General features: G+C 46.8%; 7 protein-coding genes and 1 non-coding gene across 8 annotated transcripts; 3 read left to right on the top strand and 5 right to left on the bottom strand.

Moving 5' to 3' along the window:
- Positions 1-16: 16 nt before the first annotated feature.
- On the bottom strand, positions 17-1,136 carry EDB82DRAFT_356188 (uncharacterized protein). Its single transcript, XM_065607547.1, has 3 exons — positions 905-1,136; positions 129-858; positions 17-75 (listed from the first exon to the last, which is right to left on the bottom strand). The coding sequence occupies exons 1-2, from the start codon at positions 983-985 to the stop codon at positions 286-288; spliced, it is 654 nt and encodes a 217-aa protein (XP_065463615.1). The 5' UTR covers positions 986-1,136; the 3' UTR covers positions 17-75; positions 129-285.
- Positions 1,137-1,667: 531 nt separating this feature from the next.
- On the bottom strand, positions 1,668-3,203 carry EDB82DRAFT_530986 (uncharacterized protein; the record flags this gene model as incomplete). The annotated part of the gene is made up of 4 exons (XM_025725796.1): positions 1,668-1,980; positions 2,033-2,370; positions 2,426-2,973; positions 3,026-3,203. 4 exons carry the CDS (start codon positions 3,201-3,203, stop codon positions 1,668-1,670), a joined length of 1,377 nt encoding a protein of 458 aa, XP_025594359.1.
- Positions 3,204-4,716: 1,513 nt separating this feature from the next.
- EDB82DRAFT_518301 (uncharacterized protein) lies at positions 4,717-6,265 on the bottom strand. The gene has a single exon (XM_025725795.2). The coding sequence runs from the start codon at positions 6,225-6,227 to the stop codon at positions 4,866-4,868; it is 1,362 nt and encodes a 453-aa protein (XP_025594358.1). The 5' UTR covers positions 6,228-6,265; the 3' UTR covers positions 4,717-4,865.
- A 577-nt stretch (positions 6,266-6,842) lies between these two features.
- Positions 6,843-10,129, bottom strand: EDB82DRAFT_518300 (uncharacterized protein). Its single transcript, XM_025725794.2, has one exon. It carries the CDS (start codon positions 10,034-10,036, stop codon positions 7,199-7,201), a length of 2,838 nt encoding a protein of 945 aa, XP_025594357.1. The 5' UTR covers positions 10,037-10,129; the 3' UTR covers positions 6,843-7,198.
- On the top strand, positions 6,880-6,951 carry EDB82DRAFT_t287. Its single transcript has one exon. It is a non-coding gene; the product is annotated as a tRNA-Asp (tRNA).
- Positions 10,130-10,311: 182 nt separating the features above from the next.
- EDB82DRAFT_518297 (uncharacterized protein) lies at positions 10,312-12,934 on the bottom strand. The gene is made up of 4 exons (XM_025725793.2): positions 12,864-12,934; positions 12,285-12,810; positions 10,679-12,238; positions 10,312-10,630 (listed from the first exon to the last, which is right to left on the bottom strand). Exons 1-4 carry the CDS (start codon positions 12,896-12,898, stop codon positions 10,574-10,576), a joined length of 2,178 nt encoding a protein of 725 aa, XP_025594356.1. The 5' UTR covers positions 12,899-12,934; the 3' UTR covers positions 10,312-10,573.
- Positions 12,935-13,105: 171 nt separating this feature from the next.
- EDB82DRAFT_518296 (major facilitator superfamily domain-containing protein) lies at positions 13,106-14,706 on the top strand. The gene is made up of 2 exons (XM_065609034.1): positions 13,106-13,618; positions 13,675-14,706. The coding sequence occupies exons 1-2, from the start codon at positions 13,267-13,269 to the stop codon at positions 14,622-14,624; spliced, it is 1,302 nt and encodes a 433-aa protein (XP_065463614.1). The 5' UTR covers positions 13,106-13,266; the 3' UTR covers positions 14,625-14,706.
- A 136-nt stretch (positions 14,707-14,842) lies between these two features.
- On the top strand, positions 14,843-15,621 carry EDB82DRAFT_518295 (acyl-CoA N-acyltransferase). Its single transcript, XM_025725791.2, has one exon. The coding sequence runs from the start codon at positions 14,952-14,954 to the stop codon at positions 15,564-15,566; it is 615 nt and encodes a 204-aa protein (XP_025594354.1). The 5' UTR covers positions 14,843-14,951; the 3' UTR covers positions 15,567-15,621.
- The last annotated feature ends 755 nt before the right edge of the window (positions 15,622-16,376 follow it).

Genomic DNA, 16,376 nt, shown 5'->3' with positions numbered 1-16,376 from the left:
AAGAGGTAGCTGTGGGGTTTATGGCCGAGGAGTATATCCGTTGTTCCATTATAGACTTGACCTGTCTCTTGTAATCTCAAACAGAGTTAGTCAAAAATGTATACTTTATGCGGCATCAGAGCACTTACCTGCGCGACTTTCCATCGCAGCAAACACAAGCAAGGCAAGAAGGGCGAGAGGAACAACCTGTCCAAACCCTCAATGGTCAGGGTTACCAGACATACCTATTGTAGTAACACGAGAGGCGAAGATAGACGTAGTTCTGTAGACATTACCAGACCAAAGCTATAAAAGTCTCCATACGAATGAGCCACAGCACTGATGGAATGCCCACCGCTCGGCTGTCATTATATCATGAAGCCATAGATGAGATTGGCCTTTGATTTCAGGTGCGAGAAGACTCAAAGCTTTCAGTCGAAGCCATTCGTTTAGAAGGTTGTTTCGCTCCTTTTCATCGACCTTTTGCCATATCTCACTGAGGGTCGTTGTCTTGGATTTTTTGTCGAACAGTTCGAATTGTAGTTGGCGATAGATACCCTCAAGGTCGTCCGACCAATTGCGCCGTAATCTAATGTGTATGTATAGGGCTTCTTTCTCGATTGTGCTGAGACCATCTGTGGAGTCTGTGTCTATGCACTGTTGCAATCGCCTTGGAATCCGAGACACTGTGTGCATCTCAATGACAAAACGCTTGAGCTTCGGCAACCATACTCGTAGTCGACGGTAAAAACGCCTCATTCCTGCAGCCATGACAGCATCCCCCGTGTTGTGAAGTCGTGAGGGTACTGAAAGAGTTAAAAACGCAAAGACCAGTACGATGATTACTGCCAGAGATGTTGCGACGAAAGCTATCAGGACCTAAAATGTATCAGTATCGGAAATTAGAAAGTACTAACTAACTCACTCCTAACGCAGCAATGTCAGCGTCAAACTCAACCTCTTCCATTCCGACAAGAGACGACAATGTGCCAGAGTAACAATCCATGGTTCGTTCATACAGTAAGTTTATCGAATAGTTGTGTCGTATTCGAAATTTTGACCTTGAAAAGTAGTAAAAATGTAGACAGGTTTGCGATCTGATGCATTGAGGAATAGAAAATGGGACTTCTAGCCGGCAATATTGCCAGAGCCTGGCCTATGCAATCGGGACACCAACTTTATTATCATCTTCCCTCAATTTCCTCAGCCTGATTTTTGACCCAAGCCCTGCTTTGCTTTTTACAAATTCCGCCACTGGAGGGGTTGAAGAAAGGGCAAGGCGCAATGTTTATGATATCGGTGGCAGGCTGGGTCCAATCAAACTCGGTGACAACTTTCAGCTCCCATGCTGTGTAACAACACTGACGGATGAAATTGGAAGAAGACATAGGAAGAGTCAATAAAATAGTCAATTGGCTGAGAAGAAAGCGAAATCTGTCAGCGCTAAACATCTTGAGAGAAGAAAAGGAAGAGTCAATCATGTCAGGCTGGACACTCGAAATTTTATAATAGTATAGGAAATCAACATGATGGTAGTGTTCATACCTACCCTATATTTAATTGAGAGTGAGAATATAGAGGCTGCAGAGAAGTGATTTACAATGGAATTTAAAAGAGAATTACTGAAAACTATAGGATACGGCAATATATAGAACATAGTTATGCCAGTGTTAGGCAAGACTGATAGCTTAAGACCAGTCACCATCGTCGACAATGTTTTCTCCCCGCTCAGCAACATCGCGCATCTCCTTGACAGTCCAGATCTTGAATGTATGACCTGCAGGATAGTTTGTGTTGTCGAAAAGACTGCCGCTAAGGATGTGGTTGGCACATTTACCATACATCTCATAAGCATACAGCTCAGGATCGTGCTCAGAGCTCCACGAACCGACCATGGGAAAGGTAGGACGCGTCCCGTCCTCCGCTGGCTTAAAAGAGGTCTCGTGGTACTGCTGGCGGTTCTTGAAGCCCATTTTCTGTGCACAAGTAACCCGTTGAAATCTGGGTTCATTATGGATTAGCAATGCCATGGATACCGAATACTCCAACATACCTCAACTTGTTATGCACTTTGACAGCAAGAGCCAAGTTCTGCTTACCACCAAGCTGAAGACACGCAGCCAGAGAAAAGCCATCTTCCATAGCCATAGTAGCGCCGCTGGCCGAAGTCGGGAGAAAGGCATGTGCGGCATCGCCGATTTGGACGACTCTGCCTTGCGGCGAGGCCCATGTCGGATAAGGATCGCGCCATAAGAGCTTGTAATCGACAGCCCCCATTTCCGGAGTAGCCTTAATCAGCTCGGTGAGCCAAGGAGCCCAGCCTTCGATGTATTGCAATGCCTCTTTAGGATCCACCGCAGGTGCACGATCCTTGCCATTGGGGTCTTTGTCCTTTTGACACAATTCAATTAGCGCGAATCCTGTAGTGGGATGGTCTCGATCATACCTTGTGCGTAAGCATCCACGACACATTGTCGCCACTGAACCCTGTGATAACGTGTGCGCCTGGCCCTACGAGACCTCTAGCTACGGAACGATTCTCAACGTACTCTCTAAGGAGAGGGTTTTGACAGATTCTTTCCGTCGGGTAGGTTGCGCGCAACATTGCATAACCCGAGCTCGTTGGCTGATCACGTTCTCCCTTGATAACAACACCGGATCGAGAGCCAATGCCGTCAGCAGCAACCACAAGATCGGCAGTGATCTTGGCTCCAGTGTCAAGTACAACTCCACCCTTATCGGCATCCTCGAAATAATCTACGACTCGGGCGCCGAGACGAATGTCAATACCTAGATGCTCTGCGTACTGCCGAAGGCAACGGTGAAAGATAGAGCGAACTGTGCTCAGACCGAAGTTAAGGCCACCGACAAATTGGTCATCGTGAGTAAGCATATCTAAAATTTGAGGTATACGCTCTTGTCGACAACCTTCGATGAACCCTGGCCATTTCTCAGGAGTTCTCAGTGCGGAAGATTGAATGGCGATAAAATCTCCTATGATTTACATCAGTTCCCGTAGACAACTCACTCATGTTGATTGTTTTACCGTAGTCGTTGAAGTTAGGACGGCGATCAATGACGCAAACTTCGTGGCCCTTTCGGTATGCTTCGATGGCAAAACTGAGACCAGCAATGCCAGCACCCGCAATAAGAATAATGATACCACTAGGTGGATATCGGATGAATACAGGAGTATTTTCGAAAGGGTTCTCGGTAACTGCCATGATGAAAAGATGAATGTTGATGCGGTTGTTTTTTGTCGAAGAAATCGAGGAACATGAGTCCTTTATCCCTTTTAAGCTTGAGAAAGACATGGAGTTGACAGCCTCACAAACGTCGGTACCATAACGGACTTGGGTGCAGATTCAACTCTGGAGTGTACAGTGGATATCTGCAATATTCTCAGCAATGATCATCATTTAGAGCAGGGTTTTGCACGGATATTTTGTGGAATTTGAGTCAATGCACGAGCTCAAAACTTCTACTTAATCAATGCCGTCATGTTTTTAATCCACTTATACTTTTACCTAAGCGGCACGGATGATAGAAATGATGCGTTGAGGCCATGAGTATCGTGTTACACACAGAGTGATACAAATGGTGTAGCGGTAAGTTGGTCTAAGCGATCTGGAGCTTCGGGTTTTGCTAAATGCCCGCGCGCGGCGGCTAAAAATTAGGCAGGGTCTCGTTAAACTCCGACGGCTATTTTCCCCAACGACCATTTGATTGCTCTATGTCAATCATCCAAGTCTGGCAACTCATATCCTCGATAGAACTTGTACCCCACAGACTGAGCTTCAGCCATACCCATGAATCAGGCACAGACATCGCGTGACTGTATGAGTTGCAAGGAACGCAAAGCTCGGTGTGACCTTTGATGTCCGTGTTACAACTGCACTAAAGCCGGCCAGGAGTGTGTCTTCCAACTACCAGCCGCATACTACGACAGCCGTAGTGCATGAGGCGGGAATACCCGGTTCGAAGTGAAAAAGAGAATGATCTAATGGATCGTATTTCTCGGCTGGAGAATAGGGTGAACCTTTTATGCGAGAAGCCGAACTGAATAGGATGGCGATGGCTTATGCGCAGGTATACAGCAAGAGGTAAGACAGTATTCTCCTTGATAATGTTGTTAAAGGGCGCTTCGAGTAAATTACGTAGCAGATTGACATAAAGGTTGACGCAATAAAATACTATATTAAAATACCCGATTTTTACATGGCACTATGCCGATCAATTGAGTTGCCATGTCACCATTGAGGACAATATCGACGAGTCTCCGGTTTCTGTTGTTTCTACGTTAGTGACGATCAAGGAAGCTTTGGTTGTTCTGATCTCAATCTTCCCGCCTTTTTATTACCACCGACAATACGGAAAGAGGCATTGTCATCGTTAACGAGCCATAAACAGTAGGCAAAAAGCTGGAGGTGTGAGCCTGGTAGAAGTTACTTTCGGTGGGGAAAGGTGCTGGTATCGCCTTCTCCTCTGAGTGGAATGTTCATCATGTCGTTGATCTTGTTGGTAGAGACCTGAAGGTAGCCACCAAACAATGTTTTATCTCTTCTGTATTAGACGTAAAGTTACCTCCGGTGCCAGTAGCTGTTCCATTATATTTAGCGACAGTCACATTAAATGTACCCTAGCCCTAGTTGCATGCCGGTGCCGATAAATAATCTTAGTAATATTTATCGAGATATCATATAACCCTTTGAGACCCAGACTGGTGCTAATGTCATTATTAATTACTTGTATTAGTGTTAATACTGCATATCATAGCTACGTCCTAATTATTACCCCTTTGATACGTCACTACAATCTATCTACATTTCCCCTAACCGCATACCAAAATGCTCTCAAATAGGAAGAAGAATCGCATACAAAGAAACTTAGTGTGGAGCATCAAGGGCATCCTTCTCGTGCATGTACCGGAACACGTGCTTTGCCTTCTTGATTCGGTGTCTGGTTGCAAATGGCGACAAAGCCTTCATCACGATAAGCCAACCTGCAAGCGTCGGCAGCGTGTAATGTAATTTGTTGACAGCTCCAGATGTAATAATTGTGACGAGGGTCCGATACCAATGTAGCGACGGGAAGAAGTAATTAATGCGATACCAGTTGTTGAGGAGGTCAGGTGCACCCATGGCAGCAGCGACGTTGAAAAGGACCCATGTTAGGAAACAAAACGTGACAAATGCAATGGGCACGAAGCCAGTGATAACATCCAAGACATCGAAGTTGATCATGGCATACACCCAAGTGACAGCCCAGGTTGCGAAAAACATCTTTGCATCCAAGGGGTAGGAGCCGCGGAATGCATATGTCCAGCCTGCGGAGCAGAGACTACAAATGAGAGGCCAAAAGATACTCCAGAAGAGCCGAGCATAGATATGCCTTTTGATATCATAAGCGGCATAGAGATGCATACCGTTGCAAATACCGTTCCAAGCCATGATGAAGAAAAATTGCATCAGGATTGGGAAGACGGCCCCAATGGTATTGATGAAGGCTTTGTTGTCCATGTCGCTGAAACTATGGGCCGATGCACTGGCACTGATAGCTCGTGCTGGAGTCGTTAGCGCGCCTAGGGATACGGTTGTGTTTGCGAAATCGCCGCCGCCAAGTCTGGGTCCGATGAATTGTGCGCTGAATATTCCGGCGGCTGCGCTTGCAGTAGTGATGGTTGACGACTGTATGCCACCAGCATACAGCGTGTAGTATCTGGCTGTCAACAGATAGTATGTGTAGACATCGCTAGGATCATATGAAGAGGTGGTGCCGTTGACAGCTTCGTCGAATCGAGCGGTTGCTCCCGGTTGGACGACAATCGCGGCCCAGTACTTCCCATCGAAGACATCCTGCCTGATCTGATCTGGAGATGTCGACGAGGTATCGACGTTGATATAGGTCGGATAGTCGTAGGATTGATTGTTCGCCGCTGCCGCAATGCGTAGTGCTGTACCGAAGTCACCACCATCAAAGTCAGCAAGGGCAACTTTGGCCCGCTTGACGTATTCGCCTTGATTGTGGAAGAGACCAAAGAGGTGGGATGCGTTGATCCAAAAGATACCAATGATCATAAGGGCTGCGGGGATCAAAGCCTTCATCATATCCACTCCGGTAGCCTTGGGTTTGGGGCCATTCGTTTGCGTTCTTGTTATTGACATGTCGACCGCAACATCCTCGTCGTCTGAGGAGTCCCGGTGTGTGCCGACATAAGGGCCGTGCATCGAGAATCTTGTCTCTGCCATTTGAAAGTGAGTTGGAAATTAAATTTCAGCCCGGTAATAGACGTTGGTAAGTGGTGTAATTGACAGAAAGAAAAAGGTTATCGGCAAGCAATTATGGATGGGTTATATAGAGATATATGTATTCAAACTGCCTACGTCACGTTCAAGACGGCATCTCGTCTACTACCTTGTACGAACGCTTTATTGCTGGTACGATGACTTGTTAGGCCATACTAGACAAGTAAACGTGCATGAATGGAAAAAACCCAATTGCCGCGACTCAGTTCTTGGTCGTCGGAGATTGAGTTGGGTACCGTACTTCCGCCCTATTGAGCTTAGCTAAGCGGAAGCGGGTGAGAGCAGAAGTGAAGATCTCGGAACTTTCGGCCCTCTTGGAACTTCCGCTGCAAATGTTATCGGACTTGAATAATGGGAAAGGACCCGGAGCTCAGCAGTCAGGGCCTGCAGGTACGGAAGCGCATGCTATGGAATTGCCATGATCTTTTTTATCACGTCCCATATCCAAGACTAGTTTCGTCGTTCTTGCTCAAGGGCCTTCGTCAAGTGGCTAGCTGATATTGGTGGTGGTCCACTTTGCACACCGTAGGCTATAGGCGTTGTTTGCTGTCTGGCTGACATCGAACTCCGCTACAATGGTTGAACACAACCATCATCTTCCGTAGTATAGTGGTCAGTATGCAAGCTTGTCACGCTTGAGACCCGGGTTCAATTCCCGGCGGGAGAGTTCCAGCCACCTGCGATACGCAGGCAATTGATTTTTCTTTTTTTTCTTCCCTGTCGATTATTTTTTATCCAATATGACAAGAAGATTCCAAGGCGTTTAGGGTATCAGATCAAGATAAATACAATAAAGACATGCAGTTGAAATACTAGCCTTCTCTCATTGGGTACTTTCCTTCATTAAATTCGTTAAAAACTCTTGTTCCTCCATGCCCTTCCTACGGAACTGCTCTTAAGCAAGCGTCCATGGACTAGCCTTTGGCGCCTGCATCAATCAACATCTTAGCAACTGTTTCGTGTCCATGCAAAGCGGCATGATGCATCGGTGTAGTCTTCCAACAATCCCTCGAGTCAACATTGGCACCTTTATCCAAAAGCCGTCGCACAATAGTCCTAGATCCCAGCATAGCCGCCAATGCAAGTGGTGTACATCGATTCTCATCTCGCGCTTCAACATTAGCACCCTTCTCCAACAACAATTTCACAATTTCCTCATGTCCCTTCTTTGCAGCTGTAGCCAATGGTGTTTCTTTCCTGACGTTTCGCGTTTCAATTTTCGCTCCGCTGTTAAGCAATCGCGTCACTGTCTTTGCATGGCCTCCAGAGACTGCTTCTGCAAGCGGTGTACTTTCATCTTCATCCTCGGATTCGATCTTGGCACCTCTTTCCAGGAGCAGTTTTACTACATCTTGATGTCCTTGTGATGCAGCGAGAGCCAGAGCCGTGCTCTTCGAAGTGGCTCGAGCCTCGATTTTGGCCCCCTTGTCAAGCAGTAGTTTCACTGCTTCTAGACGTCCACCGTAAGATGCGTAGATTAGTGGCGTAAGACGGCGCTCATTTCTCGTTTCCAATTTGGCACCATGTCTGAGCAGGATCTCAACTATCCGCGTTCTGCCATGGTAAGCAGCTGCCGAAAGTGCTGTGGTACCGTGTTTGTCTTTGACCTCGGTGTCTGATTTCTTGTCAAGAAGTAGGTCCACGATCTCAGCCTTTGTGTTCGCGACAGCCCATAGAAGAGGTGATAGGTCTTTTGTGTTTTGGCCAGCTTCCACGGGCCACGAATATGACTTTTCTGACACTCTTTTCAATTGCCTTTCGATGATCTTCTCAAACCAGTTTCCTGGACCCTCCGCCACTTCTCCTTTCGTTGACAAAAATCGTGGTTTCGACTGACCGAGCGAGTAACCGGTTGTACCGTCCAGTATGCTTTGAACCTGCAATCTCTTATTCCTGTGCTTTTCATATGACTTCACACGCCCTTGTATCTTGGCTTCTTCGGCAACAATGCGGTCCATGAGGCTTTTAGCCTCCTTTTGCGCTGAGATCTTTCTTTCAGCGAGTTTCTTCTCCTCTTCTTCTATCTGTTTCAGCTTATCCTCGAGAGAATCCCGACGGTCCTTTAATGTGGCTATACTCTTAGTAGCTGGATGTTCTGGTTCCATAGCGAGATGCTCTTTCTTCAGGGAATCCATAAAGTCGTATTTCAGCTTTGCCGTCACAATTGCTGGATGCTTGTTGCTAACAGTTGGAGATTTATTCGTGCGACCGAGGCTGACCAAACAAACTACCCCTTGCGGGATAGCTTCCTGGGTCGTAGCAACTGTGACCTCAATCACCCCATTGTCAGCTTTGTTCACCTCACGGCTCTTTGGATCCATAAACGGTAGGCTCTTCTCGACATCCGCTAACTCCAGGTCTCGAAGTCCCTGTAAAATAAAGCTGCGCATAGTCGATGCACTGTCGCCAGGGTTCCGTTCAATGACCACTATCAGATCATGGCTTTTTGCAGCATCGGACGTGAATCGAAGAAGCTGGGTGTTGACGCGAGATTTGCTATCTCCTTTTTCGAGCAAAGCACGACTTCTCTCCCACTCAAGTGGCGGGTAAGTTTCTGCCAACTTGAGTTCGAGCTTCTGATAACCCACAACGTATAGCCAGACATTGCACCCTGTTGCTTGGGAGGGGCGGACTTGTCGATCAACTCTAATTCGGATGTTCGGGCTCGGATGCCCAACTGGTGGTTTTTCGACGAGGATCGGTCCCAGCTTTTGTGGTCTGATATATCCATTTATAGAAGATGCAGTATACAAAGGAATGGCAATAACTTGGGCATCATCTCCTTCGAAGCAGCAGTTGAGAGCAGCGTAGAGCATCTTGTTTTCGTTGTAATATAGCGTCAAGGAGGTGTGAACATAGCCACCCGACACTGTAATGATACTGCTGGGTTTTGAGTCCTGAGTATATGGCACTATACGTCCACAACCAGAGAAATCCTTGGGAGAGGACGCAAAAACTCCAGCCGAGATTGCCTTGGACACTTTTGTGGATTGTCCGTTGAGATCAGTCTCGGGAATTCCCCAAGCAAGGATAGAGTCGTCTGTTGTCTGTTCCAGTATCTTAAGTTGTAGACGCTCAAACGCCTTTTCACCTTCACCATAGATCATCGGCATTGAGATGTTGAATATCCCCAAAAGACAGTACGCCATGTCTTCTTCTCTTTTTGTTTCCCGTTTCGCCGCCCACGACATACGCTGTGCCACGCTTGCCTGGCGAAAGTCAACCCAACCGAGTAGAAACTTGAGAGGAATATCTGTGATTTTCTCAATCTCACTCGACAGTTCGGCTCTGGTACCGATAAAATTCCAATCTTCGTCATAGAAACGTGATTCAACGGGAGCCAAAAGTTCCTGCAATGTCCAACCTCGCTGAAACCATGTACTTGAGTAGAATCTCGACTCTGGTTCCCGAACTTTGTCGCCTTTGGGTATGTCGTTCATGTATGTGTAACAAACTTCAGCTTTGCGATACCACTGAAACATGGAATTTATGGCTTCGTCAAGCTCCTTTGAGCTGTCCTTGTTGATGCAACATGTGTCGATCCAGATGTACTTGATTCGATCTTTCTTGGCCTGTTTGCAACAGCCTAACACTTTCGCCATTCCAACCTTTTTCGATGAGCCTTTTATCATGTCAGAGAAAGATACCTCTTCTTTATCGTCGCCCCATCTGTGGGAGAGAATGGCATATGGAGGAATGCGAGTTCCGAAGAAGTTCTTCATCTTCAACGTTTCCACATTAATTAGACGCATTGTGAATTATCAAAGCGATTAAAGATCAGAGAAAAGAAGATGTGAGGTCCGGATGGGCAAGCGTCGTCTTTGCGCCCACTCAACTGGTTAATGCGAAATTACTGTGCAATTATTTAAAACAAGAGGGGCGCGATAATTAAATCATTTTCAGGCTGCCTGTTTGTCTGACATCAGCCGCAATGCGGCTATGCAACATGTCGCAGCCGACTGAACGTAGCTCGGCCAATAGGTGCGGTATAAAAGCTGCACGATCTCAAATCCAGCGGGGCGGGGTTGATAGGCATTTTTTTATAATTGATTCTTTCTACATAGGAACATAATAGCAGCAATACATCATCTAATGTATCTACGCGATTTAAAATCCCAAAAATGACTTCGTCCCTCATTCTGTAACTGACAGCCGTGTTGCGATAAAGCTCATGCAGCAGCCTTGTTCTCACTCCCGCATGTCTGATCTCCAACCCTTTTGTCTTCCATCCATCGCTGCCTTTCACAGTGAACAAAACGGCACGTATTCGCCTTCTGTATCTTCTAGGTCTAGAATATCCATGTCATAGGATCAGCCGCTCCACCATTGAGAAACCCATCAGTAAGCTAAAAATCGTCAATATCTTGTCTTCACACAACAAAAGCGTCACTTACCATCAAGTTCCAATCCTCTCCGAAATCGATCGAAGGGTCACTCAGTGACTGGAGCTCACCACCATCAGGCTCAAGCTGCGCGATAGACGACTCAAACACGCCCAAAGCCTCCCTTGTTACCTCCACCCCCGCCCGCATCATGTTTTGGGCCAATTCCTCTTTTGACGCACGATTCATAGTAGCCTTGATTTGTTCTAATACCAATGAGGTTATGAGGTGGCCCTTGATGTTCGTCTCGCCTGCCTGAATACACTGTAACGTCCACGGTCTAGAGTCTTGCATCATGTTGAACACGTCGGCCTGGACTGGTGTTGATGAGAAGGTGTCTTCTTCTTGTACCTGGTTTCTGAGATCGAGTAGAAGAATTACACTGGCTAGCCACGTCGAAGTTCGGAAGAAGCCAGAGCTGCAGACGACGAATTGCGCGAATTCGACATTATCATTTCCTGTACCACGTGCAATTGACCATGACCGGAAGGCAGTCTCGACGACCATCTTTCTCGAGAAAGCGTAACTCGGCTCTATCAGAGATAGCCCGAAGAAGGGAAAGTGTAGAGCGCCCAGAAAGCGACGTATGATAAAATCCATCGTGGACAGCTCGAACTGTGTGGGTGAGAGTCCATCTTTCTTGGAGTTTTGGAGAGTGTGAATTGCCTCTTTGTACGAGGCCTTGAGCTCGGAGTCCAGGCGCAAAGTTTCTTGGTAAGAGTCGCCCTGTCGAAGATCGTTGAGCAGCTTGGCTACTTTAAGACGAGATGGATACGTCTTTCGCATTGCTCTCGCGGTCGATATTTGAGTGAAGACGTTGTCAGGCCTCGACGTAGGATTCTCAGCCATGATTTGTTCGTCATCAAAATTTCCAGGAGGTTCTGTATCAAAATCCTCTGTTGAAACCATCGGCGGTCCTCCAGATGTCATACTTGATTGCAAACACAACTCAATTATGGTATTCCAGATTCTTCTCCGCATCTCGCAAGCAAACGTCGGAGTTTGAGGGAGATGTGTTGGGTCTCGGTGTAGGCCCATCGACATAGCGGTCCTTAGGAGCGAGCCACATGCGATCCAAAGTGTTTCGCCACCAACGGCCACAATTTCTCTTGCAAGAAGTAATAAGATATTCGTTTGTAGGAATTCGATTCCAAGCCTAGACTTGAACTCTGGCTCAGAGATCCATGTCTGTGCCTCGTATATCCACTGAATAGCTGATGACCGAAGAGAGAAGTTCTCATCGTATGTCGTTGCACCCAAGGCATGCACCAGCCTCAGTTGGACGAGGAAATCTCGGTCTGGTTCGTTGTCGGACTCCCACATGGCATTGTAATTCTTTTGGAACGTTGGGATGTGCAAAATACGATGAAGCTTCTCTATCGTGCCGAGGTAACACTCAACAAGATTATCCGAAACAACTCGAGAAACGAGATGCGTGGTAAGTAGTGTCGGCCATTGGGGAGTGCGCAGCTTCTTTATACGTTTACCTAAAGTTTTGCACTTTTGATACTCTTTGATAAGATCCGAAGCCTCGTTTGTATTTTTGTCGATAATTTCCAGTATGTCTCGAAGCTATGCCGGTCAGTTCCACGACTGATCGCAGCTGAATAGGACTTACCAAAGGTAACCCAGTGACGAAATGACTCTGCCCAAAAAGTCTTGTCTTGTGAGAAATAGCACGAGGTATCGCCAACCGGCCACCCGGTTGACTTTGAGAATGAAGATGAAAAGTTCCGCCTAATTGGGTTGATGTCGTCTCAAAATTAGGCGATGAAGCTTGCGGATGAGAAGACGCTGCGGTAGATTTTGATAACTGGTCTTCAAGCAACTTGACCTTGTTCTTTAGCGCTTCTAGTTCTGGCAGATCTGAGTGTGGTGTTGATGCTGTGGGGGAGAAGCCCACGAGTACAGCTGGTTGACCGAGAACCGAAACAATGGATTGATCCTCAGGTGTTGGCAACGATAATGCTGGAAAATCGTCACTATTGCGAGGTGCTAGGTCTCGTCTGTTGTCTTGAGTTGGCTGAGGAGGTGCTGGGTGATGATTCTCATAAACGCATTCACCTCGTCTTGAGCGGGTACAATTGCTGCACGGAGATCCCCGGTTGCAGCGCATCTTGCGTTTGCGACATAATGTACAAGCCCTAGAAGCAAGTCAGTTGTACAGGACTAATTGCTCAAAATAGACATCGCATACACAGCTGGTCTTCGACGACGACGAATTGGTTCCATAATTAATGTTGTTAATGAAGAAACGTAGAAAGAACGAGAGCGGAAAATTCGGAAGTTGACCAAAGTGAAATCTACGCGACATGTGATGATGGCTCGCCGTACACCGAGTCCGAATCTTAACCCCGACTCCAGGCCGACGCCGTCTCATTCTGATTGGTCAATCCGATATTCCGAGTCTACCACGATATTAATGACTTACACGAATAAGTTCATTATCACCCTATAAAGTCGTCCTGGTATCTGATCGATAACATCAATTTACGATCGTAATCCAAAGTCAATTTGTCTCAATTCTAGCCATCTAAGATTTTTATCCCCAATCTGAGACTCAACCATTTTTCCAATTCATCTATTTCCGATTCTTTACGATGTTGTCCAAAGACTTACCGAAACAAGACAGCTTCGAGACTTGGGATGACTCTTCCCCAAGCAAGGAGGCTTCTTCGAAAACAGAAGAAGATACTGAACTGACATCTTCTCCTGCGCCTGATGGTGGCCTACAAGCCTGGCTCGTCGCTGCGGGTGCAGCTTGCATTTTCTTCTCATGTCTCGGTTTCGCCAATTCATTCGGCGTCCTTCAAGAGTATTACATGACGCATCAACTTCAAGGCCACTCAGCAGATGCAGTTGCATGGATCGGATCCGTCTCGACATTCATCCAATTCGCTGCTGGAGCGTTAAGTGGACCTTTGTTTGATCGCTACGGCGCTTGGGTATGTTCTTCCAGAAGTCAGCAGTGTGCTACTATTTACTGACATGCTCTCAGGTGATCAGACCAGCTGCAGTTGTTTATGTGTTTGCAACCATGATGACAAGTTTGTGCACAAAGTACTGGCACTTTATGCTTGCCCAAGGTGTTTTGATGGGCAGCGCGATGGCATTTCTCCAAATCCCAGCTTTCGCAGCTGTCTCTCAGTACTTTGACAAAAAGAGAGCGGCAGCTTTTGGAATAGCAGTCTCGGGCTCTTCAATTGGCGGAGTCGTCTTCCCAATCGCCTTGTCCAAGATGCTGAATGACTCTTCACTTGGCTTCGGCTGGTCTATCCGAATCATGGGTTTTGTCATGATACCTCTCATGTCATTCTCTTGCATCACTGTCAGATCTCGATTGCCGAGTCGAAACACCTCGTTCTTCCTTCCGGCTGCTTTCAAGAACCCGCTGTATCTACTTGTCATTTCGTCATTGTTCTTTTTATTTATTGGCATGTTTGCGCCATTGTTTTTTATCCCTACTTACGCTGTTTCACGAGGCGTAAACCCAACCTTAGCATCTTACTTCCTTGCTATTACAAATGCTGCGTCTACATTCGGACGTATCATACCAGGAGTACTTGCGGACAAATATGGTCGATTGAACGTATACTCTCTTGGTGGTCTCTCTACCGGCATCGTCATTCTCTGCATGAACGAGGCAACGAGTACCGCATCATTGGTGGTATATGCAGCAATCTTTGGCTTCACTTCAGGAACAATTATTTCTGGTGTCTCTGCAGCATTTACTCTTGTGGTCAAGGACCCTCGAGATAACGGCACTTATATGGGTATGGGCTTGGCAGTCAGTTCTCTTGCCGCTTTAATTGGGCCACCTGTTAATGGCGCTCTCATTGATCGATTTGGCGGGTTTTTTCAGGTGTCTGTATTCAGCGGCGTGATGTGCTTGTTTGGGAGCTGTCTTGCTGTTTGCGCCAAGGCTAGAACAGCGGAGGGGATATTTGGAAGGGTCTAGCATTAATCAACATAACCTCCAAGAGACAATACGAGTCGTAGAAGTAGATGGACGAAATAAGATATTTATTTCCAACTTTTTTGTCCCAGTTGGCTGAAGTTACGCAGAACGATACCAAATAGGCAACTCATGTAGCATGCGGTCTGACTCACCCGGTAACCGAGTTGAGTATAGCGTCAGATGTCATCGCGAACTCTCATCTCACACTTCAACATTATAGTTTCTGGTGTATCCGAAAAGTATAAAGTCTTGGGTCGATGTCACGATAGAAACTAACTCAATCATCGACGGTATCAATTACACCTTCTACTCAGATACCCGAACAACATGGATTACACCACAGACGAGATCGTCAACGCCTACCGGTCTGAGCGACTGGAGTACATCAAAGCCGACAAGAATGATACAAATCTCCAAAAAGTAGCCCTTGAAATTTTGAAAGACCCCGTTGTGCAGGCTCTTACTGCACCTTCAATTCTTCAACCCAAAGGCCAGAAAGAGTGTGACTCGTATATTGAGTCTGTTTGCAACTCCCTCCTCGGTGTCGCCATTTGTCTACGCGATGAAGACACCAAAACACCTACTATTATTGGTGTCATGTGCATTGGCTGGGGCGGCATTGCTCCTCATGTTGTTCATCATCGCAATGCAGAAATCGGCATCACTCTTCTAAAGGAACACCAGGGCAGAGGCTACGGAAGAGAGGCTATCAATTGGATACTCGACTGGGGCTTTAAGCACGCTGGTCTGCACACCATTGGAATCACAACGGCGTCATACAATCCACGAGCTGTTCATCTGTACGAGAGTATGGGGTTCGTGCATGAGGGAAGAAGAAGGCAACAGATCTGGCAGAACCGTGGATGGCATGATTTGATCAACTTGGGAATGACGGAAAGGGAATGGGAAACTCTACGTGGATTGCCACAGCTACAGAATTAATGAGTATCAAAGTCAACAGTTATATGAGATAATGAATGATTCCTTCTTTATTGATTCTTGTCACGTGCCTCCCAATGTGTCTGTCCATCCGCTTCTTGATCCAAGCCTCCCAAGCCCCTTCTCAACCCCAATTATCCATGTTCCCAACTCGTCCATTTTCCAGGTACTTGTCGTCGGGTCGTCCCATTGGTTCTCTCGGGTGAATTTGATGGCAAGATGGTGTCTGATTGGCAAATCGTCGTGATCGGTACGCAGAATCGGTTGATGTCGTCGGTGTCGCTGTCATGTCTTCGAATCGTTGTTCCATTTCCCATTCCTTCAAGTTCGCATTCGCTGTTCCATCTCTTACGACCATCGTCTCTCCTGTACTGATTCGACCGTCGACTTTCCAAGCTCTTTCTTTTTCTCTTCATGTCATCCATTAATCCATCATCCGTGATCGGTAGTCGTCGGTCTCGTTCATCGGTCGCATTCGTCGATCTCAGTCGTCGGGCATCGCCATCGAGTACAGTCGTCGGGTTTAGTCGTCGGGGTCGTTACCGGCATCAGTCGTCGAATAATCGAAGTGCAATTTCGGTCGTCACAATGGGAGATATCATGTCGTCGGGCCGAGCTGCCGTCTAGAAAATGTGCATGTCAGAATCCGATAGCCGATAAGTGATGCATAAACCTTACTAGTAGTGGCATGAAGATGGCTTCCTGGCAGCAAGAAGTACTACTGGAGGTACCGTGATGGAACGTGACAAAGGGAGGGCTCCGTGTCGGCGTCAAGAAAATATCCAAAAGGCATCCGTCCATATTTCGTATCGT

This window comes from Fusarium venenatum (genome assembly GCF_020744135.1).
Source record: "Fusarium venenatum strain MPI-CAGE-CH-0201 chromosome Unknown EDB82scaffold_4, whole genome shotgun sequence".
NCBI classification, from domain to species: Eukaryota; Fungi; Ascomycota; class Sordariomycetes; order Hypocreales; family Nectriaceae; genus Fusarium; species Fusarium venenatum.
The sequence above is the reverse complement of the archived record's forward strand: the minus strand, read 5'-3'. Positions and strand labels throughout refer to the sequence as shown.